The 21786-nt window shown below is 40.0% G+C and overlaps 1 protein-coding gene across 9 annotated transcripts in view; it reads left to right on the plus strand.

Moving 5' to 3' along the window:
• Positions 1–19972, plus strand: part of smarcd3b (SWI/SNF related BAF chromatin remodeling complex subunit D3b) — a 36822-nt gene extending 16850 nt beyond the window's left edge. For 3 of the 9 annotated variants that reach the window (XM_078280661.1, XM_078280662.1, XM_078280656.1), the window contains exons 2-13: positions 687–898; positions 6883–6925; positions 9340–9462; positions 9753–9878; positions 10807–10902; positions 13508–13636; positions 13900–14061; positions 14272–14369; positions 14781–14916; positions 15598–15720; positions 17030–17131; positions 17230–19972. In XM_078280661.1, the coding sequence (XP_078136787.1) occupies positions 687–898; positions 6883–6925; positions 9340–9462; positions 9753–9878; positions 10807–10902; positions 13508–13636; positions 13900–14061; positions 14272–14369; positions 14781–14916; positions 15598–15720; positions 17030–17131; positions 17230–17283 (1404 nt within the window). In that variant the 3' untranslated portion in view covers positions 17284–19972. Of the gene's footprint in view, positions 1–686; positions 899–4877; positions 4968–6882; positions 6926–9339; positions 9463–9752; positions 9879–10806; positions 10903–13507; positions 13637–13899; positions 14062–14271; positions 14370–14780; positions 14917–15597; positions 15721–17029; positions 17132–17229 lie in introns of those variants that run through there. The other 6 variants (XM_078280665.1, XM_078280658.1, XM_078280660.1 and 3 more) reach the window with 6 other exon arrangements.
• Positions 19973–21786: the final 1814 nt, after the last annotated feature.

The raw sequence follows: 21786 nt of genomic DNA on the forward strand, positions 1-21786 counted from the left end.
TTCTTGTTTCTGGCATTTTCTGGAAACCCAGTGTTATAAAGACCGAATAGTATCAGTTTTCGAATGTTTCAAAATGAATGTATCTCACACACCACTGGCAGAATAATTTCACCGATACTTTTAGGGCTCAAAACTTGCCTCATATTTCATGTTGGTCTCTAATGTCGACTGTCTAACACAAACAAAGCCCATATTAGATTGCACGTCCTTTGACGTTTTACTACACAATTTCTTTCATGTTTACAGCCCCAGTTGGCTACGATTCTAAACAGAAATCGTGTAATTTGACGTCACAAAATTGCTTAATGTTTACCAACTTAACTGTTATTTGATAACTGAAATGTTACCAAATGTTACAAAAGATAGGTGACTCAATAGGAGTTTCAATAGAACCAGAGCAAACACCAGAATTTGATTTTAAATACTAGAAATGTGTGAGGTCTGGATGACGAGCTGCATGACAGTCTTTGTTGCAGCTCGACTTTGTCAGATAGGATGAGTGTGTTTACAAAAAACTTCTTAGTCCATCAGAAGGAAATGCATAAAAGTTGCAATTGATCTAATGTTTCCTTTGTTATATTTTTAGAAGCACTAATTTTGTGATTATAATTAATCAAAAAAAACACAGTGAAGAATGTTTTCTACATGTATTTGACCCGTCTTTTCTCCTGTTTTCTCTTCCCAAGCGTCCTGGCATGCCGTCTGGAGCGAGGATGCCCCACCAGGGAGCTCCCATGGGCCCCCCCGGCCCACCATACGGAGGGAGCCCAGCGGTGCGGCCGGGCCTGCCCTCCCCGGTGATGGAGCCCAGTCGTAAGAGGCCTGCACCCTCCCAGCAGGTCCAGCAGCAGCAACAGCAACAGCAGCAGCAGCAGGCCGTCCAGAGCCGGGCCAGAAAGTGAGTCTGAGACCTAGTCAACATTCAACTCCTACCTAATCACTGCACGGCTTGCATATAGAAATCCTTATTTGTCTGATTTTGTGTGGAATGATTGAGATCATAAACAGGCCGTGGTTTCACTTTGAACTAGTCTGATATAAATCTTCAAAACCAAACATGGAATTGGTCATAAATCATTTGCAGGCAATGAAGTAAGACCTGGGCATCGAACCACAATATCTTTTAGCACCAACCGTACCACATACCAAAAGCTGGTATGAAATTCTTAGTGGTTTTTACTTATTTTCTGATCACACAATTCCAGATTAAACTCATAATTTTCCTCATTTTACACTTGATGTCATTCAGCTGCTTGTGTCAAGACAACATTAAACACAATGCAGTTGTTAAATTATAAAAAAGAGTTTGAAAAAAAAGAAAAACTAATGTATATTCCTGGAAGTAGGTATTAGAAAAGGAATATATTTAATGGTCCAGAAACATAGCTGTCACAGGTAACATTTCTTTTAAGATTTTTTTTGTGGGCATTTTAGGCCTTTATTTGTGTAGGACAGCTTAGACTTGAAAGGGGAGAGAGAAGGGGAATGACATGCAACAAAGGGCCGCAGTCGAACCCGCGGTCCCTGAGTCAAGGAGTAAACCTCTATATACGGACGCCCGCTCTACCAGGTAAGCTAACAGGTGCCCGTATAGGTAACATTTCTAAAAATGTTATGTTACGTATAGATTATGTTACAATAGTGCTTAAAGGTGGAGGCTGAGATTCAAATCCAATAGACTTTTTGTCAAATTCAGTGAATATCTCCTGACTGTCCGTTCTGTGTGTGTGCTGAAAAAATATCTGGTTCTTCATACACAGTGGTGTGTATATAGTGGTGGAGCAAGCGGCAGACATTGCTATCCCTAGTGCCACAGCATTAGCATGGATAGCAAGAAAAAGGCTAAATATTTTCTAGACTGCTGATCGAACAAAACCAATGTATTATACGGTCGTGGAATAATAAGAAAAAAGATGATGACAGTTATAATAAGTTACAGCCCTACAGTACAAGACAGCCACAGTGGTCATTCCTGTACCAAACCATTTCCACACTGTGATCTCATAGAATCTGATAAAAAAAAAAAAAAAAAAATCATATTTATGAGAAGTGAAACCTTGACCTTTGTGTGTCTCTGTTCAGCTTTTATTTCAATTTTTGTTTTGAATCTCTCCCACTGCTTCTTTTTTGTTGTTGCATCCTTAGCAATGCTCACTGCTCTGTGCAACCACTTCTCACCATCCCAACTGCTGCTGTGACTGAATGTTTCCCCTCTGTTTGCTCTTCATGGGTTTTTGTTGTCTCGTTTGCCCAGCGGTCTTATCTTTGTGATGTCCATGCTGCTGTCTGCAGGCGTCCAGGCTCTAGTACTTCTGTTAGTACTATCTATTATATTTGACAAAGGATCTGAACATCAGTATCCCAGGCGCGCACACACACACACACACACACACACACACACACACACACACACACACACACACACACACACACACACACAGTGTGTGGCAGGTTTGGTCATTAGAAAGGAGATCAATATGCTCACTCAGTGGACCTCTGTCCCTCTCGGTTTCATTCTCTCAGTATCTGCAGCACGATTGATCCGCTTACAATTAAGCAGGCTTGTCGAACAGGCTTGTCCTGCATTGGGGCCTCAGCCCCAAGAGCAGCCTGGCTGGCTGCGGAGGATCTGATCGATGGTCCAGGGTGACTTGTCCAGGTGTCTCTCTCTCTCTGTTGCTTTGTGAGAGAGTGTGTGTCCTCTGGCAAACAAGTTTGATGCTCCAGCTCTACTCCATCCAGCTCAGACCCCACGCGGCTGCCAGCTGAGGGCGGCCCACCTGTGTTTGCAGTGTCATTGAGACCTTATGGTCCCAGCGACACTCGCTCTGCAGAACAAACACTGTCCTACGCAAAGCTGCTGCTAAAATAGGATTTAATTCCAGTTTGCTTTGCATAAAGTGCTATGAATACTCAACCATGTGTCCTAGGAATTACGTTTGTATACTACTAATTTGTTTTCCCAAATAGAGACACTTTTGGTGCTGTAGGATGCACCTTATGTTTCATAGGCAGATGGTGGGCAAAGGACTTTGACACCAGTCCGGTTACGTGAATTGAATAATACATAAATTAACAACCTTTTCTTATTATGTTAAAAGAAAACGGCTAATTCATAGTATATAGATTACATTTCTAGGAGACAGGTTTGGAAAACTTTTGTATCACACAAAACACAATGAGGTAAAAATGTAGATTTCATAGAGAGAGACTAATTAATAGCATAGTCATCTGTGAGGTTTCGTCTTGTGTGTGCTTTAAAATGTTTTCTTAAAGGTGAGAAAAATCTGTCAAAAATAATACAGCATCATCCTGGGCATAACATTTCAGATGCATATTAACATAACTCATTTGCCATGTGGAAAGAAATCTTTTCTCGTCACATTTTTATACAAACAAAAGTTTTGCTTGTTTTTAATGCCAAGTGGTTACTTATTATTGTAGTTCTTGTGTTTTATCACGGTGGGCCGTTGTATCACCAAGGCTGAGGGTAAAACACGTCTTAAGTTGCATATATTTCACAAAGTCGAATGACTGCTGATCTGAGTTACCACACCTTCTTTATATTACGTGTTTTAGCACCAGTTCAGTTCCGTTTTTTTCCATAAAAGGTTCTATTTCTTTTTTAAAGATTATTTTTGGGGCATTTTTAGGCCTTTATTCGACAGGACAGCTGAAAGGGGAGAGAGAGGGGGAATGATATGCAGCAAAGGTCCGCAGGTTGGAGTCGAACCCTGGCGTCGAGGAGTAAACCTTTATATATGGGCGCCCGCTCTACCAACTGAGCTATCCGGGCGCCCAAAAAGGTTCTATTTCTTAAAGAGTAACGTAACACCAAGATGAAGACCGTTGTTTCAGTTACCTCTCTCTCCCCTCTGGATGAAAGTTTCAGATTTGTGACAAAGTGTGTAACCATATCCAACAGTGTTGTCAAGGCGCACTGACTCACAAGAAAAATATAACAACTGGAGTGATTTTTAGCTGGTGTTAAGTTACTCTTGAAGGATCTGCTCCTTTGTTCTTGAGAACCCAGCTTCACCATCTCCTCCCATAGTTTGGTGCACAGGTTCGGGATTTTTTTATTTTTATTTGAGCTTGTAGTTCCAATGAAGTATTACTGTATTATTTATAAAGTCCTGATCTTTTATATGAACCTCTGAACCTTGTTTTGTAATGTTAATTGTGGTCTTTGTCCTTGAAGTAACCTAAAAACGTTCCTTGCTGCTCTTGCTGCTGGTGTTATAGGACACCCAGGGTTGCTAAGGAACATTGCTAGCTTGCGATAATGAAACAGGTTTCTTGGTCCTAGGCCAGCTGTTTTAAGGTGGTGAACAGTGGAAATGCTAAAAAAACTAAAAGGTTTGCGATTTGGTCTGGGAAATGAGTGAAAAGGTGTCAGTAGAATGCATGTTGTCTTTCATCCGCACATTACTTCATCAATGCAACATCCACATTTGCAATTCAGAACCGAGCGATAGAGCTGAACTCGCACACTGCCTGTTTGCTCCTTTTCCTGTGATACACAAGTTCCCAGTGTGTCCGTTGTCGGTGTATTGTCTGTCTGTGTGTGTGAAGCATGATTGTTTTGGTTCACAGAGAAACTTTGTTGAATGAGCGTGTCCCTCAAATGAGCAGGATGCCTCCCAGCTCCTCCTCTGCTGCACATTGTGCATGCATGGACACAGTTACATGCCCATTCCAGTGCCTGCCCTTGTCTGAGTTTTAGAGTTTGCACCTACTAACAGACCCTTGAACTTAACACATCCAGACATACAAACAGCCAGAACCACCAGGTGTTCCCCCTCTGACATCGTACTTGAGTGTGTGTCTCGCCACAACTCTAATCGGACAACCTTCGAATCCTCACCAATTCTTAGGAAGCCAGTTGGATTCCCCGGAGCCAATGAGATGCCGGCGAGGCAGATGGACATGAGAGAGCCCCAATCAGATCCCACGCTTGGATCAAAGTAGGAGTTTATTCTGCTGCATGTCTTACGTTTGATGACTCTGGCCTATTTAGCATTTCACCCGAGCCCAGCACTCCCTGAATGAGTTGTTTTGGCCAACCATACGTTCAGGCCTAGAAGTTGACCCCCTAAAATGTAATGGTGCATGCTTTAGACTGGAGCATGGCATGATGGAAACAGTTTGTTTCAGCCCGAACAGAAACATAAACTAGAATCCAATCTCAAACCCCTTTTTAAGAACAGTTTCAAATGGCGGATTGTTGTAATGCAGGTTTGTGTTTTCCTTTGCAATGCACTCCCAGATCTTTCAATTGTCCTTGCAGCAGGCTTGTTTCAGTATTTGGCATGCTGATGGAACATTCTGCTTCACAGACTGTTGTGATAGGAAATATGTCTACACTGCAAAAAAAATCCCCTTCTACAAAAAAGAAAAAATATGTAATCTAAAGAGAAAATTTCAGGTAAGCAAAAGATTTTGAACTAGCATAGAAATAAGCCCACTACGAAAGTCCATCTACCCTTGAAAGGAATCGTTTGACATTTTGGGAATGTGCATATTCACTTTGTTGCAGAAAGACAAATGAGGAGATCAATACATTTAGCGCAATACTAAATATGAAGCTACCAGGCAGTTAGCTTAGCTTAGCACAAAGACTGGGAACAGGGGGAAACAGCCTGGCTCTGTTTGAAGGTAACAAGATCCACGTACCAGCAACTCTGAAGCTCACTAATTTACATGTTACATCTTGTTTGTTAAATCTGTACAAAAAAATAAGTGTAAAAATTACAAGTTGTGTTTTTACAGAGCTATATGTCATTTTTACACTTAGTTTTTGTACAGTGTAAACAATGGAGACGTGTTAATTGGTGAGTGTAGCGCTGCTGGCAGGTGGATTTTGTTGCTTTTGGACAGAGCCAGGCTAGCTGTTTTCCCGTTTTCATTCTTTATGCTAAGCTAAGCTAAACCACCCGTGGCTGTTGCCTTATATTTAGCGGACAGATATGAGAGTTGTATCAATCTTTTCATTTAACTATCTCAGCAAAAAGACTTGATAAAAACAGTGAAACTTGACAGATTCACAATAGAGGTGTTTGATAGTAGATTGTCTTTTAATTCAGCTCAATTTAAGAGATAATATCCTAAAACAGAACTACGGAGAAGAATCTGAAATCTTTGAAATAAGACACAAATTGTTTTGCTTCTTTACACCTTTCGATGTAACGCCTCACAGGGCAAGATCCTTTATTCTTGATGAGAAAAATGTTATTAAATCATCCTAAAATAAATTATTCTGACCTCCTTCTGCAGGCAACAACAACAGAACACTTGCATGGATTAACATCTCACAGGTGTCCACAGATTCAATATTATAAGGACATGTTTAATAGAGAAGGAAGCTGTAGTGTTGTTTTTGTAATCAGTGTCATTGAGTAAGAGTTCTGACAAAGACACCAACTTGGCACATTCTTATAGTTCTTAGTCCCTCCCTGGTAAGTATAAAAAAATATGGTGTAGTTAGACTGATGTTATTTATGTGAGAACACACACATACATTCCCCTCTGTGAAAATTGTTCCTAACCCCCGTGTGTGTGTGTGTGTGTGTGTGTGTGTGTGTGTGTGTGTGTGTGTGTGTGTGTGTGTGTGTGTGTGTGTGTGTGTGTGTGTGTGTGTGTGTGTGTGAGACACTTTTTTGGCTGTTAGAGGCTCTCATTCAGCAGGTGGACCGTTGCATTTCAGATACCACACACAAACACATGACCATACACACACACAGACACACAAACAGCTGGGATGTTGGGGTGCTGGATATGGCCCAGCATTTTAGCAGATGGCCTGGGTGCTACGCTATCAGTCACCATAGTAACATGCTCTCTTTTCCCTCTTTCTCTCTGTCTTTCTCTCCCTCTCTCTAGTGCTAAGAGAAGGAAAATGGCAGACAAGATTCTTCCGCAAAGGGTGAGGCTGCATATTTTTTACCTTTGTTGCTGTGTTTTTTTTGTGTGTGTAGATGTGTGTGTCATTATCTTTTGAGTGCAACACAGAAAAATCCTGGTCGGTTTTTGATGTCAGGGGTTCTTGGAATGCGCAGAGGGCCAGATGATTATGTGTTATTTCCAAATGACGAGAGAGAGGGTGAGGGGGCGATCAGGAGATTTTAGGCCATTTTTTTAGGGTTTCATTCTGTTATTTGGATAGTGGTGTATTGATTTAAATTGGAGTAGTTAGCGGGATATGGCAGAGACGCAACCGCAAGTAGAACCGAAAGAGAACCACCATGTTGCCACAGGTGAGTCTGTGCCGACTGAGGTTGAGATTTTCATCCCGTAGTTTTCGGCCCTCACCACATCCTGACCAGCATACAGAACACTTTCACACTGAAACTATGGAGGTCTGGAGACTGTGAGCGTCTTGGCTCAGGTCTTATCCCCTAACATAACCCAGACAGAGATAGCAGTAGGCATGGCTGGGGCACCACTCCACAACAATGAGTCACGGACAGGGAATGTCTGCCACACTCTTCTGTCTGCTCGGCACCTCGGCCTGGTGAAAGGCTTTGAGATGGAGATAGAGAAGGAATGAGAGGGAACAATAAAGGCAGCCATTTAGAAAGAAACATGAAAGAGGGAAGAAGAAGAGGGAGGGAGGAGAAGGATCGAGCTGTAGGGTGTGTGTGTGTGTGTGTGTGTGTGTGTGTGTGTGTGTGTGTGTGTGTGTGTGTGTGTGTGTGTGTGTGTGTGTGTGTGTGTGTGTACAGTTTGGTAAGTAAGCAGCAACCCTTGATGCTCCGAGGACTTTCATCGGTATGGTAATGTCTGAGTCCTGGCTGGTTGGCTGCACACTCTGCATCTCATTTTTATTCCCCGGTGTCCCCAGGATGGTGTGGACCGCCGTATTAATGGTGGGCTGGGCAGCTAACAGTTATCTGATGACGTTTTTATGGGATGACAAGGTTTTAAGTCCTTAGTCTCCTCAAACTTGTTTTGTGTCACAGGTGTACGCAAGTATTTTTGGGCATTAAATCACTGATCCTGGAGAGATCGGGGGGGGGGGGGGAGAGAGAGAGATGGGGAGCGTCATACAACATAAGTCCCTGGCTTGAGTCGAATCGGGGGCATTAGAGCTCATGGTCAGGAGGACCTTAGACCCCTAGTCCACCAGGGTGCCTGACCTACTGTATGAACCCCACTAACCTGGCGGTGGCTCAGTCAGGACAAACTCATTCTGTGCAGCCAAACTTTGTTAAAACCCTCTCAACTGTATTTGAAATCATAGTGGAGATCCCAAACCTTTTAAGCAATTATGTTAGGCTGACTTTTGGGGAAATGGGTATAGAATGATTCACAAGCCATCAATACAATTTCTATTTGATGCAAAGGTGCAGCCGTAGAAATACTAGAGTCTTGGGTTATTTAACTCAGTCTCAATGATGACCTGGGAAGTTGATACTGAATATGAATGGGATACTGTGAGACAGGTTGAGATTTTTCCAACCTTAAAGGTTTCTAACAGAGAAATGAAAGGAATAGTTTGACATTTTGTGAAATTTGCCTATTCGATTTCTTGCTGAGTTAGATGAGAAGATTCATATCTGTTCTCATTCTCATATCTGTTTGTTCAGTATGGAGCTACAGCTAGCGACTTAGCTAAACATAAAGACTGGAAACTTAGGGAAACAGCTAGCCTGGCACTGTCCAAAGGTAACAAACTCCAGGCCCCTAAAACTAGAATGTGTCATTTTAACATTCCAGTTTTTTTTACCTTTAGGGTTAGTTAGTTAGTTTCCACTCTTTATACTAAGCTAAGCTAAGCTAACCGGCTGCTGCCAGCAGCTTTATATGTACTGTACAGATATGAGAGTGGTGGGCGCCTGGATAGCTCAGTTGGTAGAGCAGGCGCCCATATGTAGAGGTTTACTCCTCGATGCAGGTTCTCGACCTGCGGCCCTTTGCTGCATGTCATTCCCCCTCTCTCTCCCCTTTCATGTCTTCAGCTGTCCTGTCAAAGTAAAGTAAAAGGCCTAAAAATGCCCAAAAAATAATCTTTAGACAGATATGAGAGTGGTATTGATCTTCTCATCTAACTCGACAAGAACGCGAATAAGAATTCTTACTTTCCTGCTATTCAGTATATTATCTTATTCCTTGAAGCAAAACTAAATGTTATGCGGCTAAATGTCCTTGAAGCAAGACATTGGCCCCTTGCAGCATAACGCAGGGCAGACAACTAATCACTATATGTGAAGAAAATCGGACTTCTTAATCTTGTGTGTGTGTATGTGTGTGTGTGTGTGTGTGTGTGTGTGTGTGTGTGTGTGTGTGTGTGTGTGTGATCTAAAGATTTTAACGTCAGATCTTCTTCCCTCTGAGCAGATCCGTGAGCTGGTCCCCGAGTCTCAGGCCTACATGGATCTGCTGGCGTTTGAGCGCAAACTGGACCAGACCATCATGCGCAAACGTGTGGACATCCAGGAGGCACTGAAGAGACCAATGAAGGTAAGGAAAAAAAATCACGAGCCAGTGAGCTGTCCTCAATGTGTCATTTTTACACCTCAACATGTAATGAAAGGTCTTCAAATTATAAATTGTTAATAACTGATGTACCTTTTTTGTAAGACTGAAGACTCATTTGATTTCTTGACTCTTGTTATATTAAAGCACTATTTTAATCTGCCGTTATATTGAGCTCATCAGTTCCGATGGGGCACCTGCAGCTTGACATTTACAGTTAAGATTTTGTGAAATGTCCGTTTAATTTGTGGTGTTTTTATGTGCCCTTGTGTCAGCAGCAGAAGCGTAAACTGAGGCTTTACATATCGAACACGTTTAACCCTGCCAGACCCGACGCTGATGACTCAGATGGCAGCATTGCATCGTGGGAACTGCGAGTAGAGGGGAAGTTGCTGGATGACGTAAGTTTTGTTCATCTAAAATATACAGTGCACGTTTTATACCTATGCTATTTAATACATAGCCAATTTAAAAGTGAAATAACTTTTTTTTTTTAAACATGAGGTTACACTTTACTTTAAGGTATCTACATAAGAGTGACATGACACTGTCATGAACGCGTCATAAACATTATAAACAAGTCATAAACGTTTATGACATAACGCTTCTTTTAGTAGGTGTCATTCGGTTTTTGTCATGACAAGTTAGGGTTAGGGTTAGAGTTAGGGTTAGAGGGTTCATGTGTCATGACTGTGTCATGTGTTCATGACAGTGTCATGTCACTTTTATGTAGATACCGTCAAGTAAAGTGTTACCAAATATGATTTCTGTGAAACCGATTTGCTGCAGGGTGTAGTATTATGTCATCAAATATATATAAATAAGAGAGAGATTATAATCTTCCCATTTAGTTTGAAAGTGTGCCACTCTGGGTCGTTTTTGGTCAGCGGTCACTCTCATCACTAATGATGTGCTCAAACAACTTAGGACAGAAAAGTATTCGCCGGCTCAGAATATAAAATGAATGACAGATGTTGTCATTAGAGAGACTGTAGATGCAGCTTGAAAAGCAGAATGATCTTACATTTGTCTTGGACCATAAGCTTCCCTTCAAAAAGCTCTGATGTTCTTAGCAGTCCGGGGCAAGGCTGTCATCTCACAGCGGTCGGAAGCATTTAGGTTTCACTAACCACAAATATTTCTGGTTGAGCTGGGAGGAAGTGGACCCTGAGAATATCTAGTGTCTCACTCTCCTTCTGGTCTCACTCGGCCTCTTGTGGGGTTATGAGTGGCGTTGCTATAAGCAAAGACACGCTGTATGTTTTCTTTTTGCTTCTGTGTGTCTGTTTTTAGACATTAATTGATCATCTCTCTCTGTCCATTTCACAGCCGGGGAAACAGAAGAAGAAGTTTTCTTCGTTTTTTAAGAGCCTGGTGATTGAGCTGGACAAAGACCTCTACGGTCCTGACAACCACCTGGTTGAGGTCAGTTCAAACAACGACAACCAGAGGCTCATTTTAGACCTGAGCTACCTGATCAACCTTTTACCTGCTGTTACAAAACGACTGCAGACTCTTTAGTGTTTGGCATGATGATCAGTGTTTTTGAGGTAGCCGGATCAAGTCCGGGGCGGACCGGGTACGGAGTGTGGACTGGTATCTGGAGAGGTGCTAGTTCAACTCCTGGGCACTGCCGAGGTGCCTCTAAACCATGCACCAAACCCCTAACTGCTCATGGCGCTGTGCTGCAGCAACCCGTCATTCTGACATCTCTCCACATTTGATGCATGTGTGTAAATCAAGAAAAATGTAATTGGAATGAAAAGAGTAGTTAGTTTCCCCAAGGGTACAAACAAAATTCAATATTAAATATTATTTATACTTTCAGTTAGAAACTCCATTCAAACCTTACAAATGTTCCACATCCACTGAATAATTTGAATAATGAATGGATTATTCATATTATTCAGCTTTTAAAGCCAGCAATTCCGTTTAGCGTCAGCTTTTAAACATCCAGCATTCACACCTTCTCTAGCTTTTTATATACTTTTAGCATAGAGTAACCAACATGCAGGGTACTAGGTAATACAGTACAGTACGTTTTTGGAGAGCAACACATTTTTGCATTAGCACAGATTTGAGATGAAACTATGAATATGAGGCTAATACTAAAATACCTTAAATATGTCTACTCAACCTTGTAGTCTTGAAAAGTGACTCTAAAAACATACTACTACTTACTAATATGCTTATTCTTTTTCTTGCCGGGAAATAAGCAGAAGATCGATACCATTCTCGAATATCTATATGTTAAATATGAAGCTCGTTATCATGTAGCTCCCCATGCAAATATTTGTGTTTTTTTTCACTGTGGCTTAGTTAGTTTTATGTGTTCAACATTCACATCCGGACAGCTTGTTTGGCACTTCGTAAGCTTTCATTTGAGCTCACATCCATTGAAGAGTTTTTGTATGCTGCTCAAATCCGTGAATCAGACTGTTTGGCCATGCAGTCAGTAAAAGCCTCTTTATAATGCCCATTGTAATATCTGATGAAGTCTAGAGCTGCAATCACCTCAACAAACCTGGTCCTTTTTTGTTTTTATACCCCCATTAGATAAATACAAAGAAACAGACAGAAAACAAAGATGCCCTCTCGCTTTTTTTAATAATTAGTTGTTGTTTTTTATAACGGACAACATTGCAAGGTTGTTTAAACATGCAGATATGAGAGCAGAGAAATCAAGTGCTTACTTATTAAAAACAACCATTAGCTGCCCATTACTTTGTATCTTCACAAAATGTATTGACTTAAAGAAAACACTTCAGAAGTTCCAAAGTAAAATTTATGACTTCTCAAGGTTTCTCCTTTTAAGAGGATATTTTGCCAGGGCACTCAGGTGCATGGCTTTGAATGATTTTCCATCAAAAGAATGTTTTCTGTACCTTGAGGTACAATCAGATCTTAATCTGTTCTAATTCAGCCATTGGTTGGAGGAAAACATTCCTCTGTATTGCATGCCAAGTTACTGCAATCCACTGTACTGAAGATAAAATGTAAAAAGCATTTTATCTGAAGTTCGATACAGAGGAGGTTCTGATATATTTAAAAACAAAGACTAAAACGCAGAATCTTATGAAAATAGTTGTATTTATTTTGTTTGTTTTTTATTTCGTTATTTCACTTCAAGTCTGCGCTGTCAGTGTGATCCTAAGTGTGACTGAACATTCAGCTGCACAGCCACATGGTTAACTTTTTGCTATCTTGGTTTCTTAGCACGTTGTTCAGAAATGTAACCTCTCACCAAACCACAGACTATGTGCTCTAGGACAAGATCAAGGCTGCTAGATATAGGTGCACTCAAATGACTTCTTTGTACATTTGTTAATTGTGCCAAATCTCCTGCTTCAAACAGTCTGCAGCTTACTTTAAACACCTGAAAATTTGGTTTAAAATCTTAAGTATTTTTTCTGTAACATTCAATATTAAACAATCAAAGTTAAAGTCTAATTAGCTATTATGTAAAAATGTAACACTCAATAAGGCTAACATCAGCATGGGCAGTTTTGTTTACCATGTTCACCATCTGAGTTTAGTGTGCTAGCATGCTAACATTTGCTAATTAGCACTAAACACAAAGTACAACTGAGGAAATGTAATTAGTTTTGCAGGATTGTGGTCATAAAGCAAAGTACTGAACAAATTTAAATTGCAACCTTGCAACAAATAAAATAGTGCAAAGGAATAAATATTGTTTGTACAAAAAATGTTATGTACAGTGTATGGCTGTATACATGTATATATACAGTTTATACAGCGTGCAGAATTTATATTTGACAATAATGGATGATATGTACATGTTAAAGCACATTGTGTACTTTAAACTGTAAATTTATCATTTATAGTTTGTTGGTAAAAAATATGTTTAAGTGGTTTAATAGGAAGCTGATGCTGATGAAATGGTTTTCAGGGCCTTTAAAGCAGGAATTAGTCAGCAATTCTGATTAATAAAGTGTGAAACAAGCCGAAAATGAAATGTGAAACGAAAGAAATTCAGTCTGAATAAACCACCTCAGTTTGGGGTGTGTAGTCAAAGCGTGGTGCCTTGCTCTTTCAGTGGCACCGCACGCCCACCACTCAGGAGACGGACGGCTTCCAGGTGAAAAGGCCGGGAGACGTGAGCGTGCGCTGCACTCTGCTGCTGATGCTGGACTACCAGGTGAGGGCGCCACACAGTCTCACAACTCTGTGACTAATCCATGCCATGAAACCAGCTGTTGTTGTGACAACATGCAGGCCTCACATCACTGATAACCACCAGTCTACAGAAACATTACAGAGTGCATTAAAGACTCCATGTCCAACCTGACGTCCGTCTCCAAGCCAGGGAAATATGATAAGGTTGTCAGTTGTGATGATGTAAAGGCTCCGAGGTGGGCGGTTGTATCGAAGTGTTGTAATGCGATAATATCGTCTCCGCAGCCTCCCCAGTTTAAGCTGGACCCTCGCCTGGCTCGCCTGCTTGGCATTCACACTCAGGCTCGCTCCTGCATCATCCAGGCCCTCTGGCAATACGTCAAGACCAACAAACTGCAGGACTCCCATGACAAGGAGTACATCAACTGTGACAAGTACTTCCAACAGGTATGGGACTCTCTGTGCTATAAGTCACACGATGGTTGCAAAAATATTAATATCAGTGTTGCTGAAAATATGATATTACTGGAACATGAGTAGCATGAAATCCATTTTATAAATTTTTTTTTAGCAAAATCAATTAACCTAGCCACAGTTATCAATATACACCTACAGTATGTGTATGAACACGGATGATATTTTCACGCTCCTCCACAGATCTTTGACTGCCCTCGACTGAAGTTCTCTGAGATCCCTCAGCGCCTCACCAACCTCCTTTTACCCCCCGACCCCATCGTCATCAACCATGTCATCAGGTAGATTCCTGTTTTACTGTATATATATAAACGTCAATAAACAACAAAAAGCCTCATTGAGATCATAAATCTCTTTTTCGAGAGTGCCCTGCCCAAGATAGGCAGTCATGACAATGAGTTAGTAACATAAGACGGATGACACAAGTATGACGAAGTATGTTTAACGTTTTGAGTGTATGTTTTGCACACGTGTTTTTTGTAGGTTTGTAACAAAGACATACTATTACTGAGTTGTGTTATTATTCACTATACAAAAGAAAAGAAAAAAGAAAAGACCCATCTAATTAGGGAACATTGATTCAGTAATATTGCAGGCACCATGACTTGCTTTTAAGGATTTGCTGAAAGGTCTCTCTCTCTAGGTTCTGTAATGATTTTCTTCTGCATAAATTACCGTTTGCTTTCTGTCAGCGTGGATCCCAACGACCAGAAGAAGACGGCCTGCTACGACATCGACGTGGAGGTGGAAGACCCCCTGAAGGGTCAGATGAGCAGCTTCCTCCTCTCCACCGCCAACCAGCAGGAGATCGCCTCACTCGACAACAAGGTGAGATCACCAGCATCTCAGAATACATACTCTGGATTGATTTACATTTGATGCCGTAAATCTCTCTAAACTGCCTTTTGGGAACAACCAATTTTACAGGAGCTTTTGTTTTATTGAAGTAGTTTGCTTGCAATGGATTTCACGCCCTTCTGTTTTAAATGTTTGACCAAGATTTATGTTTAACAGACACATTTTAACTTTTAAAACTAGCGTTTTTTTGCTGTGTGTGTGTGTGTGTGTGAGCAGGAAGAAAGAAGATACAAAATACATACACGAGCATTAGCATGATGGCAGAGATGTACCTCTTTCTATGTAACGCATTATTTTCCTCAGTCACCTATACTTTTGAGAAGATTGCCATATTGCACAACTGCCTGTATTGAAGTGCATTTGTGCATATTGTGGGCAGGTTTGGAGACTCTATGTTCAGCAGTTTACTCACCTTTTCTTCTGTTGCTTTTCTGATGTTTACATCTGTATGGACCCACAGTTTTCAGTATGAACCCCAAAATGTTCAGGAGGAACTGTGTATTTCCTATTTGTGAAATGTTTGAAGGTTTTAGTTCTGACCTGATACAGAATAATTTTTAGCATATTTGGATATTTTTATCAGGATACATAGATTATTCCGCTGTAGTTCTGTAGTTCTTGAAGTATAGTATGTAACTGCTCCTCTTTCAGATCCATGAGACCATCGAGTCCATCAACCAGCTGAAGATCCAGAGGGACTTCATGCTCAGTTTCTCCAGAGATCCCAAGGGCTACATCCAGGACTGGCTTAAATCCCAGAGCCGAGACCTTAAGGTTTGATATTTATGTTGCTCCTTTCGTAACTTAAAGTTCCATTGAAATAACTCGCTGCCTTTATTTGGACATATGTTCAGGATATTGGGGTAGATTATAAAATGCAAAGGGTCTGAAAGCTGTCGTTATTAGTTACTTTGAATATCATGGTTTCATATACAAATGATGTTGTCAGTTTGTGAAAAAGTATGCAATATGGATTAATTGTGAATTAATTGTAGATTAAACTACCCAGAAATAGTTAGAATTATCTACATTTTCACCACCTACAACATAAAATGCTGCTCACACAGTAATGCATACATAATAAGATACATTCCCACTGACAAACCATTCTGCTGCCTTTTACTTCTGTGCTTCTACTGAAATCTCTTATATGAAGCATTTCTGCATTAAAATGTCTAAAAACGACTGTAACTATGTTATATTTTTGTTGAGTTGTGTACTTACATTATCCCAAATGTTTCCCACAATGTTCAAACTTATAGAAATCTAATTTTATTTAGGGACATTTGCTCGCCTGTCAATGGCGTCAATCATATAACCTTTAACCAATCTAGCTAGTTTACTCTAACTTTCGGCTTGCTTGCTAACGTGGACGGATTGCTAGCCAACGTAGCAAAATACTGTCTTTAGTGGATAATGTCAGCTAATTCCTCCCAGGGCTGATCTAGTTAGTAAATTGGCTAATGTAAGCTTGCCGTTTGCAAATTACTTCATAAGCTAACAATACAAAGCAACCAACACCAGATCCATGAAGTGTAGTAATAGCTAGCTGGCTAACTCTAGCTTGCTCGCTAATCAGTTAGCTACCAGCACATGTATAGAGAATCTTAGCTAACTAATTATGTAGGAAACATTGCTTCTGTTTGATTAGTATGACATAACATGAATAAATATTACTTAACGTATCATGAACAGAACTGTAATACATTAGCTTGTCTGTAACTGTGAACATTGTTTCTGCCTGAGTCACGTCTACATTTTTAACAGCAATTGTGGTTGGCAATAAAAACAACTCCCATGATCCCAAGCTACTTCACGACGTCATCAAAAAGTTTGTCTTTCGTTATTTATTTGATGGAGAGACCTTAATACATCCATGGGAGAGACCCCTAGCAGTGGCAGAAAACTACATATTGTATGTTTAAATTACATTTTGAAAGACTTTTATTGTAGTGGAGTCCCCTGTGGTATGCTGTGTTTACTTAAGTAAAAGATCTGAATACTTCTTATCATACTTCTTGTCACATATAATATTAATGCTAATAAGTCCAATCATTAATGATGTCCTTCTCATTGGCTGTAGTTAATGACAGACGTGGTGGGGAACCCTGAAGAGGAGAGGAGGGCAGCGTTTTACCACGAGCCTTGGTCCCAGGAGGCGGTCAGCCGCTATTTCTACTGCAAGGTGAGGAATTATCTTTTACACTCACTTCACAACAACTCCTTAGCTCTGCCTCTAGAAGCTTACATGATGTATTTCTTCTTCTCTTCTTTCCTCGACAGATCCAGCAGAGGAGACAGGAGCTGGAACAGGCCTTAGCTGTCCGCAACACCTAAACCATCAAGGCCCTCCTGAATCTCTGCATCTGATTTCAGAGCTGCGTGTGTTTGGATGTGTGTAAGGCCATCGATGTAGTCTGTTGAAACCTCATACCTCTAAAAATGTCAGTTACTTAAAAAAAAAGAAGAAAAAAAACTTACTTGTCTTAGTGATAAAAGAAAATACAAATTCATAAGTTTTTCCAAAGTTTTGAAATTAAAGGGAAATTAGAGGAGGAGGTTTTCTCACGACAGCAGCGATGTGCACGTATGGAAGCCCAGATCTCGATGCAGATATGCGTCCGCTGCATATTTGTTCCGTTTTGTGCAGGACTGTGAGGACATCATCATTAACAGTATGTGTTCAGCTGCACCCTCAGAAGTCAAGCCACTCGGACCACAATCATCCTCAGACTCACTAAAAAAATATACAAAAATAAATAAAAAAATCTCCTCTTTGTCACTACTCTCTGCTTTTGCAAACACATCACAAACTGAAGCGGATGCTCACGCACCGCTGCGTTTTTTAGATTCTCGAGAAAAGCGTTTGCTGCTGTGTCCGACAGAAAGGTACAGGATGTTACTCGTCGTCACAGTCAATCCTCACAGCGCTCTGGATGACTCTTCATATTTTATGTTTTCCAACTCTTTCTGAAATGGCTTTATTGTTTGATTGTAAGTGTGACTGTGTGTGTTTTTGTTTGTTCTCATTAGGAGAGTGTTTTTGAAAGGTTGATTAACTACACCAGCAAAGTCGAGATTACAGTGTGACACATTGGGTTGCAGGGAATCAATTCTATCTATAAACCTGAGGTGTGGATTTCATTAATTGTCAGGTTTGAGTTTGAGTCAATTGGAAAACCTCCAATGTGTCTCATTTTAGTTGTGTTCGCCAGTAAACTGTTTTATTTTTGCAGTAATTCCAACAAAAGTATTAGGTAAGTTAACTTAAGTATTATCACAGCAAGAATAGTGTTTTAATGAAGGAGAAACAACATTTGATCAACAAAATTGTACCTTTTTCTTTACTTAATCAGCAAAATGACAAATATGCCTATACATGTTGGGACTTGATCTGTTTTGTCAGAAGTCGCTCAATGCCCCTCCTTGTGTAGTATTTTGCCAGTTAATGTCCTGAAGGTGTTACCAAAGGTTGCAACAAGAGGATGAGAAACATGATCACTGAAATAGAAGTGGGCAAAAATCTTCACCTGGGTTTAACAGAAATTGCAAAACGTTTCCTTGTACGGTGTTCGTAAAAAATCTGAACAGTCTGGGTAGTTTGAGAGAGGATTTACTCTCAAATGTTTGCCTTTTGTAGCCAATTAGGCCTCAGGTTTTTGTAAACGAACTCTAAAACTGTTATTGTAATGAACACTTAAGCCCAGGTCTGGAGAAGGAGTTTGTCCATTTCTATACTTTTTATGTTACATGAAGAAGAAAAAACTTTCTTTTTTTTTCTAGAGATGTGAATATGTTTTCCCTTAAGAGGGCCAACTGTACAGTATACGACAGACTATTTGTGTGTTTGTTTTGGGGGGATTTGGGGAGGGGGGCTGAGTTACATGGTGCATTATGGGAGCTCCATGAGTTTTGAATTAGTAGGGCAGGAATGTTAGTGTTCCTCTGTGTACTATCTTGGGTTGGGGTGATTTATTTTAGGTCTATCCCGTAACTATCGTGGGAGCTAGAAGCTGCAACAAAGAAAGACCTCCCTCGCTTTCAATCTCAGTAGCTGTAACACATGATATAATCTGTACAGATCTCCTTTTACACTTTTTTTTAATGACACTTGACTTGTATGTATATGTTGTAATGTCAGATGGAAGATTTTTTTTCTCTCGCAGCAGTCTGAGCTCGAATCTTTTCTGGGTTTCTTTGCACTGTGCTGTCATTCTTTTGTCGGGACTCTCTTCTCGTCATGGGTGAGACCCTCTTCATTAGCCCAGCATACACAAAAAGAGATCGGATGCTTTCACGATGACCTATGCATGCTCCATGGACATTAATACTCCATCTGTTGAGATAGTTTGTGTAAATATAAAAAGCTGGCATAGCAGTCTGTGTGACGAGCAAAAGACTTGTTGAAATGCCTTCTGGAAACCTTTTTGCCAAAAATGATATGCCCTACCAGCAACTAACTGTAGGTGTGATTTTTCTAATTTGTGTTTTTGTTGCTAGGACTAAGTTATATTAACTGCACTCATTAGAGGAGAAACAGTAGTCATTGGTAGTATTTTAGTCCTGTGTCTAACCCGGAGTGATTTGTCTTTGTATGGCCAGGGCATTCACATTGTTGTCATACAGTCACTTATTCACTTGCACCCTCTTGTGGAGGAAACTAGAAGCTGCAACTCCTGGGTAACCTCAGCTTTGAGCACCACAGTATCAGAATATATGAACATGTTAACACGACTACTATGTCTCCTGTTACTAAACCCTGACATACTGTTGACCTGTTTGTCCCACTCCCTGCATGTGTTTGTGAAGAGTGGGTACTGCTCTTTCTCTCTGTTTACACTGTTGTCCGAGCGTCACCAACAGGGAGATACTAGTATACACAACACTGTATATCTGTAAAGAGCAAACTTGTTTGGTGATTACATTTAACTAAAAAAAGAAGAATTAAAAAAGGGGAAAAAGCTGTGACATTGCGAGACAGTCTGGATGTAAATAAAGAAGCGCTTGCCAAAGTTTGTAAATGCCATGATATCTTAAGTGTCTTTTTTTCACTTTTATGACCACAACAGATCAACGTAGAGGCACTTTTTGTGCATATAAGAGAAACTTTATTTACCTCTAAAGGTAAATGATATAAGATTGTATGCTGCCAATCATTTACATATAAATAAATGTGTTAAACCGAGCCTCTTAAACCTACATTACGTCTAAATGTGTGACAGGGTGGTAATATGCTTTAAAAATACCATTTCAAATTAATGTTGGGATGCTTTTTTGATATTGTATTAAAAGAAAACAAGTTTCATACTCTATTCCTAAAGCTACAAACTGGAGAACTGATCCTTTAATATGTGATGTTTCTGCCATTCCTCCATACAAAGACAAACTAAATAAAAATAAGGCTGGTTTATATCTGGTTTAGCAACGCTAGCTTGACGAGATTCAGCATTCTGTAGAAATAATTTCTTAGAATCAGTGATAGCACGTTAACACTGCACATTTACAAGTAAATCCTCATATTTTAAATTTGCAATTAATCGTAATTAATCACAGCCCATGACTGATTAACTTGATTACATTTTTTAATCGATTGACAGCACTAGTACATGTCCAGTAAATGTCATTGGGATTAAGTAAGATATTAGGCAGTTGAAGTGCCTCTTGTTTCCACATCTAAAGGTTATAAAAGTTACTTTTTGCTAAGTTTATCACGAAGTGAACTGGGTTGAATTTGTAATCAATGAAGTCATGAGACAGAACTAAAAAAGGGGGCAAAATTCTTCAGGATACATTTAGCTATTTATTTTATATGTAATATAACTTTCATTCTGCTGCAGGGATCACAAATGTATATTTGATGAGTAATCCACAAAGGAACGCGTATTACACGTTTTGCCTCTGACACCCAGGTGTGTTTCTCCTCATTCACCATGTGGAGATACACAAAACAGTGTGTTTAGTTAGTGTTTGATACATACAGTCCTGGATTGACAATGCAATAACAGAATTAATGGAGACATCCTTTCATTTGACTTCATCTACTTTTAATCGGCCTTGTCAACAGCAGCTTTAAAGCAGAGGATTGTTTAGCTGCCTGGTGTGGTGGAGTTTTGGGGTCTTAATGCACTTTGGTTCAATTTAAAAAGAACAGAAGTGTTTGCCTAAACGGTTCCCTACTAAAGATCTGGAGGATATATGCAGATTATTTCATTTGGAACAATTTCTAGCTTCTTTCTTTTACTAACTTCATACAGTATACATATCATATCATATGTAAATCAAGGCACAACGCATAATTATTAGTTTTGTAAGTTTCTATAGGTAAAAGGTTAAATCTATCAATCTTTTCAACTTTCAGTGTACGGTAGATATTATATAGTTCTTGCTGTGTGCTAATTCATCACAGTATGAGCTGACTTGATATGAGGACATATACTGGTATTCCAGTTCTGCAGACAGCTGTGCTTTTACCCCTGTCATCAAAACAACATATCCCTGCCTGTCTAACCTACCTGACTCTGTAATTATGGTAAATGATAAAACTGATTTTTTTTTAAAAATGATGTGACTTTAATAAAGTTATTATACTCAAACACATAAAGCCCAAAATGACTCAAATGCAGCCTTTGATATCCACATCTTACCACAGCAGCACTCCTTAAATGACATCAAATGAAGGTTGTTTTTTTTTCTTCCATATTGCAAATCGATGCCATTAGCGGTGGGATCTTATAAGGCAGTATCCAATTATGCAAATAGTTGTGCAGCCCTGCTAAATTACCCTGTCACTAAAAGAACACTTTCATACTCTGCGTCAGTATATTGTACATTTTTAGTGAG

This window comes from Sander vitreus, chromosome 22, assembly GCF_031162955.1.
Source record: "Sander vitreus isolate 19-12246 chromosome 22, sanVit1, whole genome shotgun sequence".
Lineage (NCBI taxonomy): Eukaryota > Metazoa > Chordata > Actinopteri > Perciformes > Percidae > Sander > Sander vitreus.